Below are 27857 nucleotides of genomic sequence, written 5' to 3' on the forward strand. Positions count from 1 at the left end.
GTTTTTAGTCTCTTTCAGTTCCTTGATTTGGCTTTAAACTGCATAACTTTACTGTTTCAATCCAAAGCGTGTCAAACATCAGGTCCGGGGACCCGGCAAAGACTCCTGTGCAGCCCACTGGACAGTTTTGGAAAATGTGATGGAGGGACTTCTAACTGTATTATAGCTTTTTCTACTGATCAGGAACTCCCCCTGCAGTAATTAAGTGAGGGATAAACACCGTCTACTATAGAAATTGCTTTTTGTTTAGTTTGTTTAGTTTTTTTTGTTTGTTTGTTTTTGTTTTTTTTTGGGGGGGGGGGGGGTGGGTTTTATAAATATGATCAAGATATTTCTGCTAATTACAGGGAGTGCAGAATTATTAGGCAAATGAGTATTTTGTCCACATCATCCTCTTCATGCATGTTGTCTTACTCCAAGCTGTATAGGCTCGAAAGCCTACTACCAATTAAGCATATTAGGTGATGTGCATCTCTGTAATGAGAAGGGGTGTGGTCTAATGACATCAACACCCTATATCAGGTGTGCATAATTATTAGGCAACGTCCTTTCCTTTGGCAAAATGGGTCAAAAGAAGGACTTGACAGGCTCAGAAAAGTCAAAAATAGTGAGATATCTTGCAGAGGGATGCAGCAGTCTCAAAATTGCAAAGCTTCTGAAGCGTGATCATCGAACAATCAAGCGTTTCATTCAAAATAGTCAACAGGGTCGCAAGAAGCGTGTGGAAAAACCAAGGCGCAAAATAACTGCCCATGAACTGAGAAAAGTCAAGCGTGCAGCTGCCAAGATGCCACTTGCCACCAGTTTGGCCATATTTCAGAGCTGCAACATCACTGGAGTGCCCAAAAGCACAAGGTGTGCAATACTCAGAGACATGGCCAAGGTAAGAAAGGCTGAAAGACGACCACCACTGAACAAGACACACAAGCTGAAACGTCAAGACTGGGCCAAGAAATATCTCAAGACTGATTTTTCTAAGGTTTTATGGACTGATGAAATGAGAGTGAGTCTTGATGGGCCAGATGGATGGGCCCGTGGCTGGATTGGTAAAGGGCAGAGAGCTCCAGTCCGACTCAGACGCCAGCAAGGTGGAGGTGGAGTACTGGTTTGGGCTGGTATCATCAAAGATGAGCTTGTGGGGCCTTTTCAGGTTGAGGATGGAGTCAAGCTCAACTCCCAGTCCTACTGCCAGTTTCTGGAAGACACCTTCTTCAAGCAGTGGTACAGGAAGAAGTCTGCATCCTTCAAGAAAAACATGATTTTCATGCAGGACAATGCTCCATCACACGCGTCCAAGTACTCCACAGCGTGGCTGGCAAGAAAGGGTATAAAAGAAGAAAAACTAATGACATGGCCTCCTTGTTCACCTGATCTGAACCCCATTGAGAACCTGTGGTCCATCATCAAATGTGAGATTTACAAGGAGGGAAAACAGTACACCTCTCTGAACAGTGTCTGGGAGGCTGTGGTTGCTGCTGCACGCAATGTTGATGGTGAACAGATCAAAACACTGACAGAATCCATGGATGGCAGGCTTTTGAGTGTCCTTGCAAAGAAAGGTGGCTATATTGGTCGCTGATTTGTTTTTGTTTTGTTTTTGAATGTCAGAAATGTATATTTGTGAATGTGGAGATGTTATATTGGTTTCACTGGTAAAAATAAATAATTGAAATGGGTATATATTTGTTTTTTGTTAAGTTGCCTAATAATTATGCACAGTAATAGTCACCTGCACACACAGATATCCCCCTAAAATAGCTAAAACTAAAAACAAACTAAAAACTACTTCCAAAAACATTCAGCTTTGATATTAATGAGTTTTTTGGGTTCATTGAGAACATGGTTGTTGTTCAATAATAAAATTATTCCTCAAAAATACAACTTGCCCAATAATTCTGCACTTCCTGTAACAAAAACTTCAGTTTTTTAATTAGCTACAGGACAGGCTGGGAAATAAGCTATTACAACTTTTTCTGTAATTGTATACAGTATCTTACAATGAAAGCTCCAAAAGTTGTGCTGGAAGATGATTTTCATTTACTACAGCAGCATGTCTTTGTCATGTAGAAAATACGGTTGAGACTGCATTACCTTTTTATATTAAAATATCTGAAGGATTAAATGTGTAGTTTACACTGATTTTTGCTGTTTTCACTGGTCTGTTCTACTTAATATAAAACTGATGTTAAATGAGTTGACAGGTGAGACGTTAATTTGTTATAGCAACATTAAGTTAAACGCAAGTAACTTAAATGTCTGTGAAGGTTCTCGCAGAGCTCATTGTGAAACCTGGACCCACCCTATCGTGTGATTTCCTGAGGTCAGATGGCCCAGGGTGTGAGTGGGCGTTAAGGCGTCTAAGAAGGGATCTCAAAACTGGATTATAGATGGCAGACAGATACAAACACACCCTATCACACGATAGGGTGTGTTTGTATCTGTCTGCCTGTCTGATCCTCTACCTAATGTGATTAGGTAGAGGATCATCAAGGGGTCCTTTGTCCCTCTTTGGGGGGATACTCCCACTGGGTTTAAATCTGGGACTCTCCACCATTTGACCTTTAAAACTGAAGAAGCTTCTCGGATGAGAGGTGAAACATCTTCAAGCAACTTAAAGAAGTCCAGACGCTTTTCTTTCGAAACTCCTTAGACTAAGTAACTTAAATACACTCCTCGACTGATCTGAAAACGTGAACATCAAGTCAGTTAAACTTCAGAAAATCACTCAGTCTAGTAAGGAAATATAAAACAATGTGAATTTGTTTCACCTGCGTGGATGTGAATGAAAGTGACAACAAGTGCACTGTAGTGGCAAACCGTGAAATGGACACAGTGGACCTGCATGTTTATTACACACTTTGCCATGCTATCCGGTTGACCTGATGCTAGCAATGGTCAGCAATCTGTCAGCAGGGAAATGGAGTAAAGTGACTGCTAAACCATTTCTGCTTTGGGAAGTTTTCTTTCTTGTTGCCTCTGTGAGAAAGAAATACTTTAACTTCATTTAAATGTAATGTTTGGAGATTTTGTAATTAAAAAAAACAATACACAAACAAAACAGGGAGATGCAAATAAATGACACAGAAACCATTTAAACAGTAGAAAATCTGACCATGTAGAGCATGTTTTGTAGTGAATGGTCTTTACAGCTAGTTTTTATTCATAAGTCTGAATACAGGAACACATTTTGTGCTCCACTGAAATGTTATGAAACAAGTGTTTACACTGCAAGGGAGCAGATTTATTTTTCCTCAACAGAAATAAACCTGTTTTTTCAAGTAAGATAAGATTACTTTTGTGGAAAGAAATGCAGAAAGTAGAGGAAATAAAAGAGAAAGACTCCCCCTAAATGATTGTGAATTGAATCATGATTACTGGATATACCACAGATGTAATTTGCCATACTTTGACCAACACCCTGTGTTTGATATATCGTTAGCTTGCAGTATTGTTATTACTTCATAATTTATTGTATGAATTGTGTGTTTTTGCTTCAAAGGAGAAGTTTGCGGATCTGACCAGTTCTCCATAAGCTGACAAGAATATAGAGAGGAGAAATATTATCAATGCTCTTAATCGCATTTGAATTTTGTAATACCATTTATAGTCATGTTAAAAAGGTCTTCACGGGATTTCATGCAGTTCTGTGGAAAACTAAATAGATACCATGATTCAGTCTTTTACAGCAGTAAATTGGAGCAATAGTTTCCTGTATGACTTTATCAGTTACATCATTGCAGAGGAATTTTGGCCTTTGATAATGTTGATAATTATGATTTGCTTCATTGACGTTTGGAGACATTGATTTATGCATAGCTCTCTTTAGGTCCCACCTCAGCATTTGGACTTTGACCAAACCATCACATCACATTGATTGTTTTCTTGTCCAGCTGTTCTGTTGTAGATTTGCTGCTGTGATTGAGATCACTGTCCTGTCGCATGTCCCCAATTTTTTCAGAGCTCTTTCCAAAGTCAGTAAGGTTTCGATAAAAGTCAAACAATTTGGCGTCTAAGGTTTAAAATTATGGTGAAAGGGTTTTTATTTGTGACTCACAGACGTGAAGTGATTGACTGTTTTGAAAAAGGTGATATGAGTGTCTTTTGCGCGGATGAGATTGCGCTATGAAAAAAGTCTTTTTCAAAGCATCGAAACATCCATCCATCCATCTTCATCTGCTTTATCTGGGGCCGGGTCGCGGGGGCAGCAGCCTAAGCAAAGAAACATATGGAGAAAAATTCTAACACAGAGCTGAATGTTTCAGACTAGACAAACTGCCAAAACCTCTGCTTTTACATGGATGGTCACATTTGTTAAAGTTCAGTTAGAATTCATTTGATTAGCAGCAACTGGCTAATTATCCTTTTATTTCCCGTGGAAGCAGTAAGGATGCACTTAAAGAGGACTTTAATGCAATCTTCTGCTTGATATTCAAAATTACAGCAAAAAGAAACTATGCATAGAAAAAGAAAATAAAAACAGGGGTGCAGTGAAAACACACACCTGCGACCCACAGACATGGTAAATGGCCTGTATTTGTATAGCGCTTTACTTAGTCCCTAAGGACCCCAAAGAGCTTTACACTACATTCAGTCATCCACCCATTCACACACTGGTGATGGCAGCTACATTGTAGCCACAGCCACCGTGGGGCGCACTGACAGAGGCGAGGCTGCCGGACACTGGCGCCACTGGGCCCTCTGACCACCACCAGTAGGCAACGGGTGAAGTGTCTTGCCCAAGGACACAACAACCGAGACTGTCGGAGCCGGGGCTCGAACTGGCAACTTCCGATTACAAGACGAACTGCCAACTCTTGAGCCACGATTGCCCCACATGACCAAGGACTTGTCCCATGTGCGAATCGAAGCAGTTTGGTTGTTCTCTCATTAGTCCTTGAATTTGTCTGTTTGTTTCACTCATGTCTAAGTGGTCCTGCCTGTATAAATCACACATGTGGGGGGTCTTGGAGGGTGACAGGTACAGCTTTCCCCTGCTGTGCGCTCTGGAGTATTCGTGTAATAATTTCAAATATGCGATTGACATGAGTTAATAACGTTTCCTCTGAAAAACCTGCTTATTACAGCTTTAACAGTGCTTGCAATAAGCATAAACAAAAGAGTTTTGCAGACAACAATGTGTTATTTAAACATTAAAGATTAAATGGCCATTCTTCTGCTCTGCTCTCCAAAGAGATGGAACAAGGATGGGGCCAGTGCTGAGAAATACTTGATCCATTAGTCACAGGCCAGCCAGTAAGTTCCTGTTTCTTTGACTGTTTTAATGTAGTAACTAGGAATCAGTCATTTTTTAAAGTAGTCGAAGGGCACATACAGAAAATCACAGAAGCATGCAAATAGCAGCACATTATAAAATCCTTATAGTTGGACAAATAAAAAAAAATATTAACCTTGTTTCTTGTGACATTTTGTTGGCCTAAGTTTAAGTGTTATTTCATTTAGTCTTTTTTCTGTACTGTAATCATGTTTCATTTATTTGACCGTTTTCTGAAGGGGCCCGTCGTCGTCATCAATTTCTTAGACTTTCACAAGGCAAGACAGCAAATTTCCTTTGGGTTCTTAATGTGAGCACTCATTCATTTTGGGATTTAAAAAGTGTCACCACACTGATTAAACTATCTCACTCCTCCTCTTAGCCAGCAGCTGTGGGGAAAATCTGTACATGTCCAGCTTTCAGAACACCTGGAGCAACGTAATCCAGACCTAGAACGACGAGGTGAAGGACTTCAGCTATGGAGTGGGATCTATCAATGGAGGAGTGATGGGACACTAAACACAGGTTCTTCTCCACCTTCTTCTTTGGGCTGCTCCCTTTAGGAATCGCCACAGTAGATCATCTGCCTCCATCTCGTCCTATCAATTCCATCCTCTTCTGTCACACCAACCCTTCTTCCTTCTTCACTACACCCATGAACCTTCTCTGAGGTCTTCCTCTTTTCTTCCTGTCAGGCAGCTCCATCTTCAAAACCCTTTGTCAAGTATATCCTGCATCCTTCCCCTGCACATGTCCAAGTCATCTCAGTCTCACCTCTCTAACTTTATCTCTAAAACCCTGAAACAGACATATCCCCCTGATGCATTGATTTCTAATCATGTCCATCCTGGTCACTCCAAATGAAAATCTTAACACCTCCTGTCTTTTTGTCCAAGCCACCATCACTAAACCATACATCGTATCAGGTCTCACTGCCAACTTGTAAAATTTCTTTTTTAGTCTTGCTACTATCCTCCACAGGTACTGTTTTATATAAATATAGAGACATATAGTATATATAGTATATCTCAGGCACCCTTACTTGAGGTAATGCCACTGGATATGTGTCCTTCCACAGGTGGTTTGGCACAAGTCCAATCAGATCAGCTGTGCTATGGCCTGCTGTCCCAACTCCAAATACAAGTACTTCTATGTCTGCCAATGCTGCCCACCATGAGTATAAAGCTTCCTGTAGTGATGATGTTTCTTAAAATTTTATTCACTTCAAATGATTGTTGAAGAGTAATTTGCAGTAAATGGATCCAAATGCTTTGGAGCATCATGCAATACAAAATGAATTTGGAAGCAAAAGTAAAATATAATTTCCTTTATTTTACCCTGAATGCATTAATTTTCTCTTTCGTTATTATCTTTGTATTGTGAAACCTGTTCAGCTACTCTACTGAGTGCTTTCTTATACACACAATAATGAAATTATCATTAGAAGCAAAGGTGATGGGTGAAATGCGAGCAACTTGCATCTACTTCAAACACGGCTTGAGGAAAATAGTGACAACTTTGGGCTGATATCAAGTGTTTGCTGTAATGTTTAGTATTTGATGGTCTGACCTACAAGGTCCCTAGAAGAAGGGACCTTCCTGCGGTGACTGCCCCAACGCCTGTAAAAACAAACTATGCAGTAAGTAGCATCCAATCAGAATATAATTTGTACAATTTATTCATGATCACAGATTAGCTCTACTTTGAGCAGTTGCTAAACAATGACAAAATAAATATTCTTAAATGGTGAGGAAGGTTACAAAATATATTATATGGTTTATGCTACTGTTTAATGCTTCTGTATCAGTCTGATGAGTACATTGACTGTTGCGAAGTGAAGCAACAGTGGCGCTACAATCACCCAACTGTGACTTTGTGGTTTCCCGCTTCTTGCGAGTGCACCAATCAGATCATCTAAATGCCAAATATCTGCTGATTGGTCAGCTTCAATAAAGATATGCTTATTAAAAACTTGCATTTGTGTTGTGTCTCTTAGCTTGGTCACCTAAAATCGCCACATACAAAAAAGTCAACTTGTTATGCTTTTATAGAATAAATGGTCTATTTGATGTGTTCAGTAATTAGCAGAGATTGAAGAGGAAATTTACTTTGGTCTATGCTCCTACTTTTCTGCATCTGAGGCTGAGAGTGCTTCTCCTCAGGGGTCAACTCCACATGTCCCAGCTACACAGCGGGTTCCTGGTTCACATAAGGTTGTGTCTGTGTGAGGCAGGCTCATGCAGTCTACCAATGAGGAGCACAGATAGATCTACAGGCTCATATGGTTGGAATTCATCCCAACTGGATCCTTTTTTTCTTGCCTTGAGTTTCCACTTTTCACTAAGTGGCGGGTGTTTTCGTTTCAGCCCATCAAACTTTCCATTCCAACTTAAACATTAGATTTCCTATTGCCCGCACTGTCGCACGGACTGCCATTGTGTGAAAATTAGTTCCCTTTCCATACGATAACAAACTTGTTTTATTGAAAATAAACACTTGGACCACATTTCTGTAACCTTGAGCGCATGCCAAAAAAAGCCTCTATGCTCATCCCCAACCTTATAAACAGTACATTGCACAATGACTGAAACTAGCACCACTGAATGAATAATGGGCCTGAAGGTCAGTTCATTGATCATTAATAATGATCAATGAACTGCAGGGCTGGGGAAACCTGCAGTCAGCTGAGACTGAAGAAGTCACTTGGATGAGTGACGAAACACTTCTCCCACTGAAAATGTCACGTCCAGATGAACAAAATCAATCTTTTGGGAACGATTTGAACTATGGTTTAACATCTCCACTTGTATCCTCCAGCTGCCCTACTGCTACTGAAAAAACACCAGTTACTCACCTGCTTGCCCTGCCTCTCCACTGTTACTCTACATTAGACCAACATTTTTGCAGAGCTCTTTTCAAAGTCACTAAGGTTTTGATAGAAATCAATTTGATGTCTAAGTCTTAAAAAGTAGGTGAAAGAGTTTCCATTTGTGAATCACAGAGCTGAAGTGATTGACTGATTTGGCATATTTTGAAAACGGTGATCTGAGCATCTTTTGCACAGGTGAGTTTGCGTTATGAGAACAGCCTTAACTGTTTCGAGAACTGCATTGAGAGTGGTGAGAATGATGTTCCTTGTCATGGTCCTGGGTCATGGGACACAGTGTTTTGAGTTTCACTGTATTTTATTATTCATTCATGTTCTAGTTTCATTTTAGCTTATTTAGTTAATATTTATTATGCCTAGGTTGCTGTTATTGTTCGTTGTTTAGTAGATTCCCCTTGTGTCTTCACCCTTGTGTTTTGGTCTCCCTTGCCCTTTATGTTGTCATGTCTGCATCTCGTCATGTTTACTGTTTATTTTGAAAGTCTTGTTTCCATGTTCATTGTGTTTTGGCTCACTTCCCCTGTGGCGTCATTATGTTCATTCTAGTCAGCTGTTTCCTCATATGTCTCCACTTCCCCTGATCACCTCATGTGTGTATTTAAGTCTTTTGTCTCTTACTGTTCATTGTCAGGTTGTCTGCCTATATTTCCCCATGTTAGTCATAGTCAAAGTCATAGTCAAAGTTATAGTCTTGTCTTACTTGTCGGGTTTAGTTTTTCTTTATTCATGAGGTTCATGTTTGTGTAGTCCTCCTCTTAATTTTGGTTTTGATTCTTGTCACAGCCCAAATAAAGGTTCGCTTCTTGTTTAACTTCAGTTCTCCCGTGTCTGCTTTTTGGGTCCGTACCTTAAACTCAGCGGTTGCCCAGCCGTGACAGTTCCTGATTGGAGAAAAACAATAGAGAAAAAATATAAACTGACAAAACCTCTGCTTTTATATGGTTGGTCACGTTTGTTAAAGTTCACTTAGACTGTATTTGATTAGCAGCACCTAGCTAATTATCCTCTTACTTCTAGTGGAAGCAGTAAGTATGCACTTAATGAGGAGTTTAATATGATCTTCGATACCCATCATCCAGATGGATGGCAAAACAACTAGTAGCTCAGTGTTCCAACATTTGGTAGAAGTAACTGCTTTCATAGCTTGAGATCAATGAGGTACCACACAAATGTTACCGCAAGGGGGAGTCAGGACGACAGGTCATGGGCAGATATGATCACCCCCACCCAACATTGGGTAACACGGCCCAAGTACGATGGAAGAAACAACATTAAGTGGGAGAGTAACTAACCTAAAAGATAGGATCATGGCGAAGGTTTCAATCTGGACCCTCCGCAACTGGCTACCAATATTACGTGAAGTACCCTCTGAAGGTCTACTAGAAGATGTGAATACAGCACTAAGGACAAACCCTACTGCACAGAAACTAGTCAGCTGATCTACACCACAGTAACAGTGATCCGTGAGATGCTTGGCTACAAGATGAACAGCCACAAGGAGCAGTACCCTCCATGGAGAAGGAGACCAGAAGCCAAGATCAAGGTAGCATAGAGGGAAGTTAACCAACTATCACAGTTGCAGAAAGGTGCAATGAAGAAGGTGCCTTGGTACCCGAGGCCTTGGAAACTACCAAACAAAGACTCACACCCAGGCGCTTGAAGAGGTATACCAGAGAGATAGAACCCAGAAGAACAAGCCAGCTCAAATCAAATCAAATCAAATCACTTTTATTGTCACATCACATGTGCAGGCACACTGGCACAGCACATGCGAGTGAAATTCTACCCCACAGAACCATCTAAGGTGTACTTAGTACAGTAGCAGGAGAACAATATGAGAACAGCCTCACCAATGTTGGAGATGGAGCAAAACTGAAATAGCATACAGGAGAAGGACACAATCCATAATCGCGATGCTCAGTGGCTAGTGGATGTAAGAGCAGAACACAGGAATCTCCCTAACAGGGTCCAGTAACCATCACATTGACAAACATCCCAGGAAAGGTCTCCGGTATGAAGAGTTGGACAGCACCAGGTCCCGCCATGATTTATGCCTACTGGTTGAAGAAGCTGACTGCACTCCTTGAGTGTATGGCAGAATGGCTAACTGAAGGTTGGACTGTGCTGATCCCTAAGGATCCCCAGAAGAGACCCTCACCATCTAACGACTGGCCAATAACCTGCCTCAGTACCACATGGAAGCACCTGCAACATGTAGAAGATGGTAAAACAGGCAAATGCTGAGAAATGGGCCAATACCTGCTCCATGAGTCACAGTCCTGCCAGTAACGGAACGATCAGCAGTAAGTTCCTGTTTCTTTGACTGCTTTAATCCAGTAACCACAAGGAATCAGTCATTTTGAATCAGTAGTACAACCATGCATGGAAAAAACACAGAAGCATGCAAATAGCAGCACATAATGAATCCTTACATGTTGGACAGAAAAAAAAAATCCTTATTTCTCGTTTTGTTGGTCTAGGTTTAACTGGTATTTTATGTTTGTCTTTTTTCTGTACCGCTGTACTGATGTAATCATGTTTCCTTTATTGTTTTATGAAGGGGCCGTTCGTCGTCATCACTTTCCTAGATTTCACGAGGCAAGACAGCAAATTTCCTTCGAGTTCTTAATGTGAGCACTCACACTTGACTTCACGAAGACGATGAAGATGAATTTTCTTTGATGAGTGATTTTAAATTGAGCACTCATTTGTTTTGGGATTTAAAAAGTGTCACCACACTGATTAAACTATCGCCTCCTCTTAGCCAGCGGCTGTGGGGAAAATCTGTACATGTCCAGCTTTCAGAACACCTGGAGCAACGTAAACCAGACCTAGAACGACGAGGTGAAGGACTTCAGCTATGGAGTGGGATCTATCAATGGAGGAGTGGTGGGACACTAAACACAGTTTCTTCTCCACCTTCTTCTCTGGGCTGCTCCCTTTAGGAGTCGCCACAGTAGATCATCTGCCTCCATCTCGTCCTATCAATTCCATCCTCTTCTGTCACACCAACCCTTCTTCCTTCTTCACTACACCCATGAACCTTCTCTGAGGTCTTCCTCTTTTCCTCCTGTCAGGCAGCTCCATCTTCAAAACCCTTTGTCAAGTATACCTTGTATCCTTCCCCTGCACATGTCCAACTTTATCTCTAAACCCCTTTTTTTTGGATAAAAAATATTTTTATGCTTTTGTTTTATGCTTCTTTATCACAGTAACTGTCCCAAACTGAAGCAACAGTGGAGCTCCAACTACCCAACTGTGACTTTGTGGTTTCCCACTTCTTGCAAGTGCGCCAATCAGATTATCTAAATCCCACAAACGTGCTGACTGGTCAGCTTCAACAAACATATGCTTATTAAAAACATGCATTCGTGTTGTGTCTTCCCAGCTTTGTTCCCTTAAACCGCCATATGAAAAATGTAAAATTTTTATGCTCTAGGAGAGTAAATTGTTTGCTTGATGTGTAATTAGCAGAGATTAAAGAAGAAACTTACTTTGGTGGTCAACTCTGAGGACAAGCACTGCTGTTAGCCCAAGGGCCGTTAGCATTTAACTTTATAGCAGGGTTAAACTTGCAGAGAGTAAGAGGAGCAGACCCAATAGGGTGCATTTCTTAAGAGTGATCACAAAAAGAATTCAATAAGAAAAATTCATAGTTTGACCAGTACTAGTATTTCTAATTAGCCTTCTATATTTAAAAAAAAAAAAACTTGTTTAAAATAATAACTGGCTGAATAAACCATAAATTACGATATCAAATAAGTTTTTATAAAACCTCCGCTAACACACTCACAATGAGTTAATGATTAAATATATAAATAAATGTGCATTTAAACACTTTGCTAATCACTTTCTTTATAAATAATGAACATGAACACATTATTTATGAGCTCATTAATGAAAAAGAAACATGTATTTCCCTCGCCACATATTATGTGCTAAGGATGAGTAATGCTTTACCAATGATGGATTAAGCATTTACTAATGCCTTATTATTGCTTAATGTCATTGTTGTGACGTGTTACTGGTTCACACATGTCTGAGTGGTACTGGCTCTATAAATGAGACCTGCGGGCTCTTGCAGTCATTGACAGTCTTAGATTAAACAATGACGTTTTACACTTTTCTTCTGCTGTGCGCTCTGGGCCTCACTGCAGTCCTTCAGGTGCCTGGCACCTTGGGGGTAAGTAAAGTCATATATCCTCTTTAAAGTTCTTTTCATTTGGTTATTTCTTCGTTTTTTGAGCAATAATTTTTTTACCATTATTTTTTCTCTCATCTCTGAATATCACATCTGAAGCAGGGTGAGTGTGGCAGTTATTCATACATAAATCTTGACTGATATATTTAATCTCTCATTCAAGGTGTTAATTTGCTTTTAATGCTTTCATTTAGTGACCACTACGACTGAGAAGAATGAGATTGTGAACAAGCACAATACTCTGAGGGGGAATGTTCAGCCTACTGCGAGCAACATGTTGAAGATGGTAAAACTCAGAAGTTATAATGTTAATGCTTTGCACAACTAACATTATACTGTTGTGTCATGTTCAGCTTAATAATGAAAGCACACAGCACTTTTTTGTGTACACATTTGTTCTTATCTACATGTTCTGATTTAACGGGCCGTCTTGTCCTCTGCTCCCTGCAGAACTGGAACAATGAGTCTGAAGCCACTGCTCAGAGATGGGCTAACACCTGCTCCATGAAGCATAGTCTTGCCAGCGACAGAGTGATCAGCAGTAAGTTCCTCATTACTCCTCGCGCCTTACAAAAAAACACCACAAAAGCACAGAAAAAAAAGCACTTTTGTGTTTGTTTTTTACATGTTTAACTGTTTTGTTTTTTTACTTTTAAGTTTATAAAGTGATGTGGAAGTACATTTTAGATATATTTATGGCAGCGCGGTTTAATTAACTCAGTTGTATTTGTGTTTGCTTTTGTCCCGAAGGTAAGAAATGTCAGATTGAGAGTGGCACGGCAGTGCAATACGGAAAAACAGGGAAAGATGCATATAACAGCACATTATGAATCACTATCTTAACAGTTTGGTTTGTTAACATTTTGTAATTCTTTTCTGTTTGTTTCTCTAAGTTTTAGAAAGTGTTATTTTTCTGAACTGCCATCATCATCTTTCATTTATTGGGCAATATTTTGCAAAGATGCTTTTCTCAAGTCCTTTGATTTCACAAGATGATGATGATGATGATGATGATGATGATGATGATGATGATGATGAATTTTCTTTGATGAGTGATCTCGAACTGAGCATTCATTTGTTTTGGGATTTAAAAAGTCTCACCAACCTGATTAAACTATCTCACTCCTCCTCTTAGCCAGCGGCTGTGGGGAAAATCTGTACATGTCCAGCTTTCAGAACACCTGGAGCAACGCAATCCAGTCCTGGTATGACGAGGTGAAGGACTTCAGCTATGGAGTGGGATCTATCAATGGAGGAGTGGTGGGACACTACACACAGGTACAGTGATACATATACATGCACTTAACTAAAAGTGATTCTTAAGCCCAAACCCTGGCTTTAAAAACATTTGTATTTTGTCTCTCTGTGCAGGTTGTTTGGTACAGGTCTAATCAGATCGGCTGTGCTATGGCCTACTGTCCCAACTCTGCTTACAAGTACTTCTACGTCTGCCATTACTGCCCACCGTACGTATCTAGCATAATGATGTGTTGTATAAAATGGCATATTTTAATCTTTTGAACGTCCTCTTTTGTCTGCAACCTGTATCAGTATTATTTGTACATTTTAGACCCTCATAAGCTAAGTCATTAGTGATTCTAATATACAATGATGAAATGATCACTAGGAGCAGTGATTGAATTGCAATTCCTTCAAGAAGAATATGTGGATTTTGTCATTCATTTAATGCACAGAAATTTGCATATAATTTGTCATTAAATTGTATTTCAGAGTTGCTTTGAGTTCTCATAGGATAACTGTGACATGTTTGGGATGACATCCAGCGTTAGTGTTTGCTGTAATTTTTAATATTTGATGGTCTGACCTACAATTACAGTGGAAACTACCAGTTAACCCAACCCTACAAGAAAGGACCCTCCTGCGGTGACTGTCCCAACGCCTGTGAAAACAACCTGTGCAGTAAGTAGAAATATCCTATAGGAATATAATAGTTGTAAACAAGGTGAGATATACATGTTTCTGTTTTGCAGACCTTTAGGGACATTTCAATGTAAGCCTTTGATAAAGTAATATATTATGTAAAGATGAAGTTACATTGGTTCTGTGTGCACCACATACAATAAAGTTGCACGCAACAACAGTCAGCTTAAGGCACTTTATATTGTAGGTTAAAGACACTACAATAATACAGTGGGGATTATGTGCATAAATTTTGTTACAGCACTTTCAGAATGGCATCCACTTTAATTAAATGTATTAACCAATGTTATCAATAAATGATCAGACAGAAGAGGGTTTTCAGGGATTAGTGTTAAATGTTCAGCTCTTATGCTTTTTATGTGAGAACAAGATCCAGAGTGTGATTAAAGTAATCTTTTACATTCTGAGAAAAGCAAATTGAGTCTAATATTGGAGTAAATGTAGTGTTGGAGCTGTCATTTTCGGGTATCTAAATGGATGTTAAAATCATCCACAACAATTCTTTTATCTGAACTAAGCACCAAATTTAATGGATCATCTTATAGCTAAATTTATTTTAGCTGATAAACAAAGCTAACCTAAAACTGTTGTCTCCTCTCCAACTTAATGCTTATTATGTTCTTTATGCTTTTCTCTCTCTCGCAGCCAACCCCTGTCCCTTCTCTGATAAGTACAGTAACTGTCCCCAGCTGAAGCAGCAGTGGGGCTGCAACAACCCAAATGTTGCCTCTTGGTGCCCCGCCTCCTGTAAATGCACCAATCAGATTATCTAAATGCCCCATGTCCAAATGTGTACTGATTGGTCAGCTTCAATAAAGATATGCATAACAAAAACCTGCGTTTGTGATGTGCATTCTTACCTATCTAACCACCATATGCTGTTAGTGAGTAAATGGTCTGTTTGACTGGGTCAGTAATTAGCAGAGATTAAAAAGGAAATTTACTTTGGCACACTATTTCTGAGGAAAAACACTGCCGGCAGGAGCAGATGCCCTTTGACTTTACGTGAGGTGTAAACTCACAGAGAGGAAGAGGAGCAGGGTGGATTTGGCAGAGGTTAGGAGGAAATACAAAAAAAAAAAAACACAAACTTGAGCCAAGAAACATCCACAGTTTGAGACCGCATCTGATAGCAGTGATTAATTATGATATACACCACAAGTAGAATTTTAGATTTTTTTTCTTTTATATTTAAGTGCCTTGATTTAAGTGGTTAGGTTATAATTAGATTATTTTGTATTTATCAAATACAAAATAATGGGCCATTTGTCGCAGGATCTTTCAAGTATTTTTGACTTTCAAGTTTTGTTTTTGTGGTTTTAATTATTCTTTTTGATTCTTGAGTGTCCTTCTGAGTTCCTGGTTGCATTAGAGGTTATTGTTCCTTCCTCTTGTCCCAGTACTTCTGTATTAGGGTCATCCATGTGTCTGTGTTTCCCTGTTTAGTTATCTCTTCTCACGTCCCACTTTATTGTGATAGTTAGTCGTCCCTTGAGTCTTGCTCTTGGTCTTACTTCCCTTTTCTCATCCGCCATGATTTAGTTCAGCTGTGTCTTGCTTTCCCCTTTTGTCTCCACCTCCCTGCTTGCTCTTCTGTGTGGGTACAGATAAATAGTGCTGTCCTCCCATTAGTCGTTTGTCAGAGCTTTTGTTTGCATGCACTCAGTGTTTCCTGATTTCGTGTGGTCCTTTAACTTTGTACGTAGTTTACTTTTTCCTTTCAAACTTTGTTTCACATTTCTCCCTTGCCCTTTATGTTATTTTCTCTGGACATTTTTTTAACAACCAAAATAAACTCGTCACTTTTTGTTACAGCTCGCCTTTTTCCCTTTTTTGCATTTTGGGTCTAAAACTCCATTACTGACAGACTGTGACAGTATTGTGCATTTACATATGACTTTAATAGTTTTAAAGGTCGCCCAACTGATATAATCAATAAAATAGTACGCTAATGATGTAATAGCTCATACAGCTTACAATCTATCACACATTTTTCTTTGAGGAGTACAGAAAAAGGTCTCATTCACCACCAAATTAAAGTGTTTAAATTCAGGAGCATGGATAAAGACTGAGTACTAACCACAGCCATGTCAATTATCTTACTGGTATTAGCATAATGGCAAAAGGAAGACCTCATCCATATCATCCCAAAAGTACCACTTTGTCCATGATCAAGACCAGCAAAAATAATAATCATCACCATCTAGCAGGTGGTAGGGCTGGAGTCTTTGTAAGAATTAAAGAGAGAGAATGATGTGAGAGTGACAGCGGGCCGGGTTTCTTTCAATTCTAAGTTTCCATTTTAGCACATAACAAAAGATGCTGTCGGCCACTAAGCATCTTTAGAACCAAAACCTCCATGATATGCCACCAAAGCATTTCTTGATGTTATCCGATTGACACCGAGCATTATTTTATTGGCTTGTAGCTTCCATCTAGAATTATCATTGAAAAGAAGAGACTCGTCAAAAATATATCAAATATATCAACAGGGTGGGAATAGCAGATATAGGATTGTGAATGTTGAAAAGCATCCTTCAGGTTTTTCACTCATAAATACAGAATGTTATGCTGATCATGTTGGTGAACCAGATTTCTGGCCTGTCATTGCCAATCAAGACCCAGTGCCATGGTACTAGCTTTTGACCAGACCTAACCTATCTTAAGACATAATTATGCTGTAATCCAACTTACGTATAGATGGCAGAAAGGAGCACACAAACACTCATTTTCTAAACATAATAATCCAAACTGGCATATTCAGGAGTAGCACAAAACAACAGATATGACCTTGACCTCAAGCATAGTTTATTTAAAGACCATTTGGGTGATCATTGTGTGCAAGTTTTAATAAAAGTTGACCACTACTCTGGGAGAAGTGGGGATTCCTGTGAATTGTGGATGGATGGACAACAGATGACATCCTTCAGGCAGATGAACTAAAATGTATTTTGAAAAAAGTGCTTTGGCTCTGATGCGTCTCTGTGTTTGTTGTGGCTGATCTAGTCTAAAGCAACAGAAGTCTATCTGGCTCTGAATTATGAAAGCATACACATGTTCATCATTAGCAAGATATAGGTATAGCTTAGTTTTAAATGACAACTTCCCCGCTGTATTGCCCCTGAAAATAGCATCACATCCAGAGAAGGCGTCAATACAGACTTATCCCTCCATGACCAGTTGGATACCCTCATTTTCTTTCAGATTGCATGCTTTTACTTTAACTGCTCATTTGAAAAAGAAATGCTCTTACTTTCCCACATGCAAGGCTGAGAGAGAGTGCTTCTCCTCAGGGGTCAACTCCACATGTCCCAGCTACACAGCGGGTTCCTGGTTCACATAAGGTTGTGTCTGTGTGAGGCAGGCTCATGCAGTCTACCAATGAGGAGCACAGATAGATCTACAGGCTCGTCTGGTTGGAATTCATCCCAACTGGATCCTTTTTTTCTTGCCTTGAGTTTCCACTTTTCACTAAGTGGCGGGTGTGTTTATTCCAGCTCATAAAATAGTCCAATCCAATTTACACATTAGATTTCCTATTGCTGCCTTGTCGCACGGACTGCCATTGTTTGGAAATTAGTTCCCTTTCCATGCAATAACAAACTTCTTTCATTGAAAATAAACACTTGGACTGCACTTTTATAACACTGAGCGTAAGCCAAAAAGTCCTCTCTGCTCACATCACAGCATGTGGGATTCAAACCAAAAGCTGTAAGACAGATGAGTGAACTACCTGAAGTGAGCAAACGGGGGAGCTGCAAGGAGTTTCTATTCCCCCAGCAGAGGGGTGATAAGGGGATGAGTTTTTCCTCTGCCAGCGGGTGCAACGATAGCAGAGGTCTTCTGGTTTGGTCGGACTCGATAAGCCCTGTCTTGCCATCCTGTGGGGCTTATCAGCTGCAGCAGCGAGTCTCAACAGTTAGTCCCACAGCCAGAAAATGTTTACAGCTTTGGCGTCGGTTTGTCTTCCTGAAATGCAGATTGTGTAAAACAGAAATAATTACATGTTTGTTAAAGCATGTTTGTTGTTGAGTTTATTCATATCTATAATTAGCCATGGTGGATTTTGCTGCATAAGATAAATTCATTCTCTATAGTCATTTTATCTAAACTTGCATGGGCTGAGTTAAAATCAGACAGCTTATGTTAACACAGCTAAAATAGCTTGCTACATCTGCTCCAACAGACAGCTTTGCTGCATGTGTAGCAAACAAGAAAGGTTACATTTCCCTTGTTATTTCTTTTAATAAACCAGTGATGGGAGGGGAATAAGTTGGCGGAAGCACAGAAGAGACATTTTAATAGGCAGGAAGACACATACATCAGTCTGTCCAGAGACTGTCCAGCTCTTATCTCGCCACATCAAATACAGTCCCTTTGGATTAGAAACAGGATGCCTAAAAAAGAACCGAGTGCATCTGAACCTGACAAAAGATCTTGAGATTCAGTGCAACAAATTAGTATTGCATTCCTCCAACTTATTTGAAAACTAAGATTAAACAATACACACACAAAAAATTTATACTTTTCCCTCACAGACATGAAGCAATAATATTATTAAAATGAAAATGAAATATTTCAAATTAAAGGTTTATTCATTTCAATACTTAATCAGTGAGGAAAATATGCTTGCTATAAACTGAACGTTTGACCAAATTTAACATTTTTCTCTGTACTTGTGTAGCAAAGTGACTTGGAAAATTTACACAATATGATCATATTCTTTGAGTGCATGCAGAGAGAAAGTAACATCCAAAAGTTAAACGCTTTACTGTCATTACTGTCGAAACCATGAAGTGGTTATTGTTCATGTTCGTTATTCATGTTGTTTAAAAAGACAAAAATATATGAAATAAAAGGTTTTTTCCCCCAGTATGTTCCTTGAGTTTATCTCAAATTGGGGTGAAAATTAAACATCTCCAGTAAATGAAAAGTTTTCATTTCAAGAATTGGACATTTAAAGTGTACTTTAGTATTATGCGTCACTTGTAGGAGTATTAGTAGCATTAAAAATGCAGTTAATGCATTAACTGAACTTCTGGGACAGGCATCTTTGTCTGAGCTGTGATGTCAGGTGCTTGGCTGAAGGAACTCAGTGCAGACATTAATCCAAGTCACTCCTCTTCATTCACGTAGCATCACTATTTTATGTACTTATATTCACATCTCTTACTTGAAGAGCAGCTTTGTGTTGAGAACTATTTTCCCTCCATGACCTTTTCAGCAAAGGCCTCAAACGCACAGCACAGCACACTCAAGTATCACCTGTAGGAAGTGAGCTCCCGCTACACGAACAGTTAGGAAAGCCTCTAATGAAAGCAGAGCACTCGAATTGTGCCGCTTCCTTCCTTTCACTGAGTGCCATTAGATGCGGAACAACAAAGCTTGCTGGCAGGCTCCTGACCTTGCTCTTAAGCTTTCAACACAGAAAACAAGAGGAGATCTGAAGCAAAGCTCTCTGAGAACAGCTCTCCTCTGTCACATGCCAGATCACTGACAGATCACTTTTATCGATAAATACTTGAAAGAAGGAGCGCTATAGCATGGTAAACACTGTATTTCTAATCTGTATGCAGTAGTGGGTGCTGCACTAACTTCCCTTTATTGTCCTGAAAGGTTCAAAAACTGTTGTTTTATGATGAGTGCAAAAACTGAGCTCCACCCTATTAAATATAACAGGCCTGGTTCATTTGATAAATTAGCAGGCGGGTGGTGTTCGTTCTCACTGATAGCCATACTCACGCCAATGAGTACATTAGATGTACATTAAGCAAACACTTGGAGAAGAGATCCAAACAAGCTGCAGAGGAAAGGGTTAAACATGGGTGTATCCCAAACAGAATACAGGGCAAAACATGCAAAGCTGCAAAAATAAAATCAAGAGCGAGAAAAATACACAACATACCGATGATGTGGTCATAGCATTTTAAATAAAATGTGTTTATAGTTGTAGAATAAAAACGTAGAGCTCTCCAATGAGGCACCTTCATTGAGGCATTATAAAATATCCATTTTGTGTTCATTATTTTAACAGTTTAAATTCATTATTAAGAGCAACACATGTGCCTGCACATCTTTTCAGGGTTTGGTGTGTTTATAATATTTTTAAATCTTCTGTTTTTCTGTTTCATTTTCTTAACATTTCCTTCATCTGGTGCTGATTATGTAAAAAAGGTTAGAGCAGAGTGGGGAATTTGCAGGAAGTAGTAGAACACAATATGCACACGCATGCATACAAATATATAGTACAATGTGGAGTCTAGACACTGATGGTGGTGAAGATGAAACCTGAGGCTTGGATGGAGCTCTGACTGACTGGGGTTAGGTGGAGGTGGGGAGGAAGTGTGTTGCATGACTGAGATTCTGAAAAGGAGAATGATGAGAACACATGGTGGTGTGTGTGTGTGTGTGTGTGTGTGTGTGTGTGTGTGTGTGTGTGTGTGTGTGTGTGTGTGTGTGTGTGTGTGTGTGTGTGTGTGTGTGTGTGTGTGTGTGTGTTCTGTTGAGTTATTTTGAGTGCAGATATGTTTAGGTTCTAAGGTAAGTGTATGTGTGACAGACTCAGAGTAAATTGCAGGGGGTGTCTGCAGCAGTGAGGCTCACGTATGTATTTGGATCTCTACAATCTATAATCTTGGGCGACCGTGGCTCAGGGGGTTGGGAATCGCATCTGTAACCGGAAGGTCGCCGGTTCGATCCCTGGGCTCTCTGTCCTGGCTGTTGTGTCCTTGGGCAAGACGCCTTAACGCCCACTCACATCCTGGGCCATCTGACCTCAGGAATTCGCATGATAAGGTGGGGCCAGGTTTCACAATGAACACACCCGAAACTCTGGCTGATTGGGACCCACACCCAGTTTCACACCTTGGCTCAGGCGATTAGAGGATCATCAGGGGGTCCTTTTGTCCCTCTGTGGGGGGATACTCCCACTAGGTTTATATCTGGGACTCTCCACCATTTGACCTTAGAACTGAAGAAGCTTCTCGGATGAGAGGTGAAACGTCTTCAAGTAACTTAAAGAAGTCCAGACGCTTTTCTTTGCAAGCTCCTTTGACTACGATGACCTGGATGACTGAGAACCTTCACAGACATCTTATTTCTTAGTATGATCATCTGATTCCTCGTGTGAGAGTCTTTGTGGGATTTGTGGACTATAAAAAAAACATAAGACAGAGTTGTCAGATCAAAATCAATTTTCTCTTTCAAAGTCACTGAAAAGCCATATGTTCATTTATCACAGTGTACCATGCCAAGAAGTGTTGCAGGACTTCTTCAAAGAAATCTTATTAAATGATGTTATCAGATTTTTGTGCGAGAGTCTGAAAAATTACTCAGCTTAGAAAGAGAAAAAAAAACCCTGTAGTTTCGCTATTTGAAGTACCACTCAAGTGTGACTCCTACAAGAGCAGCTCAGTCTCCACAGGCTGTAATGTTTAACGTCCAACTTTAGAATGGAAATGCACATGCTCGTGCAAAAACAGTTTTGTTCTCTTATTAACAAGAATTTCCCGAATAAAGTATGCCTTTTCTTATCTTACATTTTTCCTTCATACCGAGTGTTATTTTTCTGTAACTCATTTTGAATTGGTTAAGGCTTGCAGATATGTATTATTACAGGCAGGACTGTTTGAAATGAAATGCAGGCGTGGGTCTGCTGGGCTTCACCTCCACTAATTCAAGTGACTGAAATGAACCATTGTGTTTGTGGTAACTGCACCTTTTGGCCTTGTGTTATCCAGTCATACTTTGGACTGCTGAGGCGTTATTTTTATTAACAAAACATATGAGAAGTCTTTGTTGCAGTTTTGGTGAGGGAAATTCTACTATTTTATTCTAGTGCTAAGTAGTGGTTGCTGAGTGGTGCTAAATAGTAGCACATATTGCTACTATATGGCTATTATTATAAAGCTAAAGTCATGATTTCAACACAGCACTTCACAAAACAGAGGGTGGCTGTCTGTCTTATGGTTCTCACACCCTCTCTGGGGCACTTGTGCCTCACCAAACATTAGTTTCTGCATAACATTACACATTTCCTGAAATATATTCCTGCACGAAATTATAGACAACTGATATTTGAGAACAGTGACAGAACCATTTACCTGTCCTGGTGTATAACACCCTGACAAAAACTGCATGAGAGCAACATTTTCTCCAGAGCACCAGTCTCACTGCAGCACTCTGGGTACCCCCCACCCACCCGGCTCTTGGCCTTAATAATAAATAAGCCTCACAGGTCTTTACATCTGCTTATCTCTGCTGCCACAATAATCTGACACAGACATTTGCCGGGCCTGACATTTACACAGAAACCTGGGAGAGCAGTGCTCCTTCTCATCCTGTGAATCTGCTTGGTATTAGCTGGTGTCAGACAGATGCACTGCCGAAATCCATAAGCTTCGCTCAGGTATGGCTTGCTCGTGCATGGGGTCGATCACTCACGGTTCATTATTTCAGTGAGCAGCAGATGCATTCCTAGTACAGCAGTTGTGTGATGTGAGAGTTTGAAAGGTCAAGTCTTCCTGGAAAGACTGGCAACTGTGTCGAGTGTTTCCACTTGTAAATAATCTTTCTCACTGCAGAACGATGGACTTCAAATTGTTCATAAACGGTCTAATAACCCTTTCCAGATCGATGAGCAGCAACAGTTGCTTATTATTGCCGATGTCCTTACTCCTTCGCACAACACTAAAAATCAACACCGCTCACACACAGTTTGGTTCAACTTATGTTAAATTCTGCATTTTATTTAATTTTTAAACATAAAAAGTTAATTCAGGAACTACTACTTCAACAAGCTCCAGGATCTCAGACGAGATTTCAAAATTCCAGGTTGCGTCTACGTTCCAGATTACAATATTGCAGAAGACGATCTGGAGGAAGCTTGGCGATAAACTAGAAAAAGAAGCAAAGACAGACTGAGTGTTGCAGTCGATAAAAAAACATCACGAGCCAGAAGAAATTCCTCATATGTTTCAGATTATATTCTGTGGCTGTATCGTGCTGAAGGAGAAAATATATATGTATTTACTGTGACAGTCTAAATCTCATAGGGAATATAAATGACAAGATGGAGAAAGATTCATAGCAGGTAATTATTTCTATAGTTGCATAATCGGAGCCCTCCTCTCACCGCTGAGTACTCTACACTAAAAACTACTGCCAAGTGTCATCATAAATTTCAAATTTATTGTTCTCTCACAACCAGCTACAGCTTTTAAAACAGCATGTATTTCACCACAGGCATGTGAAGCATTCTCATTGTCCTCTACAGATATATGATGACAATTTAAAGCACAGTTTAGTTATATTACTTAACATGAAAAACATAAAACACTATTCTCTTACTGCAGCAGTGGTACTGGTTGTATGTGGTGTTTCCATGCTCTCTCTGGGCACTCCAGATTCCTCCCATGGTCCAAAACACCTGGGATAGGCTCCCTCCACCCCAGCCCCCGAGCAGTATCTCCCTCACTAGCAATCTCAATGCAGAGCAATTGAGATGAAATTCTGCTATGAGTCACAATGCAAAATCTCCACACTCTGTGATCGAACTCCAAGATGACAACACATGGAAACAATCAGAGACTTCTAAGAACATTTGGGAGTGGAGAGGATGGAGCGGGCTGCCTGCAGTCCTGATCTCTACCCCAATGAGGTCAGCTTGGACTGTTCATGCCAGACTGACCAGCACAACCAGATTGGCTAACTTGCAACCAATACTGGTTGAATGCCATCCCACAGCAGGTGTATGACCAAGCTGGCGACCGGCACAAGGATGAGGTTCCAGGTTGTTGTGGTGGTGTATGGTTCCTCAACATGCTGCTGAAGCCCCTGCTTGTTAAATGAATAAACTATTAAAGTGCTAATGTGGTTTGTTACTTTAGATTTCAATCCTCCAATTCAATAAAGGACACCAAACAAGAGTCAAGAGCAGAATAGGTCGTGTGGAAGAAAAGATTTGCCGAGTGTTTCATGGGGGCAACCCCCATACTCAACTCTGCTGCTCAGCCCACAAATGCATTTTCCTTACAAATTTAGGAGGAAATAAAAAAAACTGTCCAGCAGTTTAAGATTTGGTGCCAAGAAGCACCGTTACAACAAAAGAAACAATCGACTAAACACAAATTTCCTTACTTTTCGTGATGCGCTTCTTTGAATAACTAGTCCCATGACAAATAGTCGCAAACAACCCTCACGAGAAACTGTCCGTAGCATTGCAAGTATTCAACATTAAAAATGCTAAAGTTTTAACGTTGCTCACTGGCTGAGAATAACTGGCTGTTACTATACCCACAACCACAGCCTCTTGGCTATCTTACACATAAATCATCATTGTACGCACACATACATATAAATAGAACATTCTAAGAAAAAGCAAAGTATTTGCACATCGAGCAGACACGGCTTGTTAGATTTGGAATAAACTGTGACTGGCTTTCACTGCTTTGACACAAGGCGTGTGACACAAACTGTGATGAGTACACATGTGGACACATTTGGTATATATTTAAAACATGTCCTAGAAGATTAATTAAAGGGAAACTGATGTAACGTTCCTCTGTTTTCACCGGCTGCCAAACAATTCTGCAAACTGTAAATGTTTTCATTGACTCTGAGTTTTAATAATTAAGTCGCTGGTTACATCATAGGTCCTCTCAGCTGTGTAGTCTGTGGTGCTGTTTGCGTGACAAGTCCTTTTCTCTGTTTTCCTCTCCGTACTACATCTCTATCATGCTTAAAAAAGCCTCTTTACATCCTGTGCACTGAAAGCCCACTCCTCATGTTGTTTGGGCTGGGATGTTTTCTCATTTTGCACCGCCCCCCCCCTTCCATTCTTGCTATTTCTATGGGACGTCCTGGGTTGTGGCCCAATCATTTTAGTTTTTATTAAGATGTGGTGATAGTCTGGCAGGTTGATTGCCCGCATGGAGATGCATGAGGAAAGGGTGCGGCAAAGGCCTGTAATTAGGCATCATTTAAAGAAACCCGTGCTAGATAAAGCAATTACCACATCACTGTAGGGAGGCCATAGTACATTGGGATGTACTGCAGAGGAAGCTCTAGCTATCAAAGTATTTCATCCAACAATAATATCGCAGCAATTCCTTTCAAGCTGGGCAGTTTATATATAAGGATAATCAGCGTGGAAGAATAGAACAGGGGTGATATTGAATGCCCTTTAACGCATCTCCACTTGCTGCTGTCTCTGCTATGCATGCAATTAGCTTGACATTTAAAAGGCAAAAAGAAGAATGTGGCTTAGCACCGACTTTACGAGAACAAGCCTGGCTCCTGACATGTCACCCGTCGCTCCGTTTGAATGCATTTCTCATCGTTTTCTGCACCAGAAGAAATGTCAAACTTTAATAGAGTTTTAACATATATTTAATGCTTGCACTGGCCTATTATCAGATGCTGCTGGTGTTATCTTTGTAATTGAGGAAACTAGAAAGCAAAGCAAAGATTTATCTATGTATGTGAGCAAACAGAAGAAGTCCCACGGCACTGCAAAGCAACCCCCACCCCTCTGCTGGCTTTCTGCAGCTGGCCTGTTACACATACTCCCTCGAATAGACCGCGTACTGTGTGTGCAAACAGTATACATGGCTTGAAAAAACTTTGTGGAAATAATGAAGTCAAACTTACTATAGAGTACACCTGCTTTCTTCTGGTCACTGATAAACTTGCACATTTAAAAATAATCTTTATTTGCATTCAAGATAAAGCTAAAAATCAAACTGATCTGCAATGTGCTTACATTGAAAGTGAAATTTCTATGAGCCTTCTGGGTTTAAAAATGCTGACCCCTCTTGAACAGCCGTGCCTCTTTAAAACTGCCTTGAGAGGTTAAGTTGCTGTTCATCTTTCCAAGTGCCGTTTCCCTCTATCGCATTTTGCACATGTGGTTAGGTCCATCGGCATAAATTCAGTATATTCGCTCGTCTGTCTGCACTCTCTTGGGACTGATGCCTGCTTTGCTTCCCATGGTAACATGATAAGCACACATGGTACCAAATCCTGCCCACACCTGTTAAACATTCAAACTGAGCGATGCAGCTATCATCATCTGCAGTTGTCTGTAAAGATTTTGAAGTACTGTACTTTAATTACTATGAAGAGGCCAGAACTGATTGACATCAAAGTATTTTTTCTTATCAAGCTCTTATCTGAAAAGACATTTTGGCCCCATGCTATAGTTTCTGTCTGACCTCACTTTGGTCCTCCGGGTTATAAATTCACCCTACACTACCGAGATGCTATGAAGCCCACAACAGATGGAAATTAGCCCTTGGCTATAATCTGGTATGTTTACATTCATGTAATTTTTTTTTTTACATTTATGTTCATTAACATGCACTGTCCTAAATAAATAAATAAATAAATAAACTGCTCTTTACTTAAATAACATTAAGTGCCACCACAACATAAACATGATGAGAGTTTATGATTGTCCTTGATTGCTAGCATCCAACATGCTGATTACCCGCCTGAACAGGCTTCCCTCCAAGTGGGCTTATCAGGGCGTACAACTGTTTCTCAGCTCTAGCCACAGGAAACGAGCAGTGGGGTGCAGACAGGGGACTGTGGTGAAAAAGTAGCTCGAGATGGAGAGAATGAGCATCCATGCTATCTCCCTTAAATAATGTTAGAAATTATATGGTGAGACCAAGGACTTCGGTGGAGGTAATGGTGCAAAAGGACGGTGATGTTTGTCAGGATATTTCACTACAGTAAAGTGTCAGAAAATTGTAGGCAGGATTAAGGATGGCAGTTTTTTTTAACTACTACAGTTTTTTAAACCTCCTAGTGATTGCTTTGGTTGCTAGCAGGTTGCCCGGGCTTTGTTGTATCACTAAATACACCTCGTAATTTATTGAAGTCAGAGTCTCTAGTTGGAAATAAAAACTTTTCAAAATCTGAACAGTCAAAGAAAATACAATAAAAGCATAAAGACACTAACTCAATTCTAACAGCTGGTTCAAATGCTTTTTTTAAACAAGTGAAATGATCTCATCGCCTAGGAAAGCAGTTATTTTAAAATGAACCGTAAGGAGTACAGAATATTTCTCTTTTTAGGTCTTTGAAATAAGAGGAGACCAGATCCTCTCTCCTCTCATCTTTAACTTGAATAGACACTCACTGAGTGTCTGAAGTGGACCTCTTCTTTGACACAGTACCCCCTGCTACTGTTGTCCCATTAAAAGGCTGTGGTTGCATATAGACCTAATGACATATGTAGAGCAGGACTGCAACACTGAAACACTTTTTGCTTTTGGAATACGAGTTCTTTTAAAATAACTCACTGCACAGGATTTTAATACATTATGAATCTAAGGAAATTTCAGTTTAATGTAAATTTCTGAGTAGTGACAGATTTGTAACAGATGCCAGCACATTTGTGATTTTTGCTGATTTATCATCATCAAACAGATTGCATCTCATTTCCAACATGGCCCCATTCAATTACATACCGATAGCAGTCATACTCTTGGCGCACCAAAATCACTTTAAAGACAGCAACAGTCATGTGAGCTTGTAGATCTGGTCCTAGT

The 27857-nt window shown here is 40.0% G+C and overlaps 2 protein-coding genes across 3 annotated transcripts in view; one reads left to right on the top strand and one right to left on the bottom strand.

The window, feature by feature from the left end:
- Positions 1 to 18194, bottom strand: part of si:dkey-12h9.6 (macoilin-1) — a 34468-nt gene extending 16274 nt beyond the window's left edge. The window contains exons 1-3 of one of the 2 annotated variants that reach the window (XR_006054354.1): positions 10419 to 10510; positions 8860 to 9040; positions 4055 to 4209 (exon numbers count right to left, since the gene is read on the bottom strand). The gene's annotated coding sequence lies outside the window, so the exon portion shown is untranslated. Of the gene's footprint in view, positions 1 to 4054; positions 4210 to 8859; positions 9041 to 10418; positions 10511 to 17554 lie in introns of those variants that run through there. The other variant, XM_042220362.1, reaches the window with a different exon arrangement.
- LOC102289164 (cysteine-rich venom protein) lies at positions 12236 to 15122 on the top strand. Its single transcript, XM_005921564.3, has 8 exons — positions 12236 to 12342; positions 12460 to 12463; positions 12555 to 12646; positions 12811 to 12901; positions 13496 to 13638; positions 13732 to 13826; positions 14198 to 14280; positions 14947 to 15122. Exons 1-8 carry the CDS (start codon positions 12268 to 12270, stop codon positions 15072 to 15074), a joined length of 711 nt encoding a protein of 236 aa, XP_005921626.1. The 5' UTR covers positions 12236 to 12267; the 3' UTR covers positions 15075 to 15122.
- Positions 18195 to 27857: the final 9663 nt, after the last annotated feature.

Source organism: Haplochromis burtoni, unplaced genomic scaffold (assembly GCF_018398535.1).
Source record: "Haplochromis burtoni strain Fernald_Lab_line unplaced genomic scaffold, NCSU_Asbu1 Contig_47, whole genome shotgun sequence".
NCBI classification, from domain to species: Eukaryota; Metazoa; Chordata; class Actinopteri; order Cichliformes; family Cichlidae; genus Haplochromis; species Haplochromis burtoni.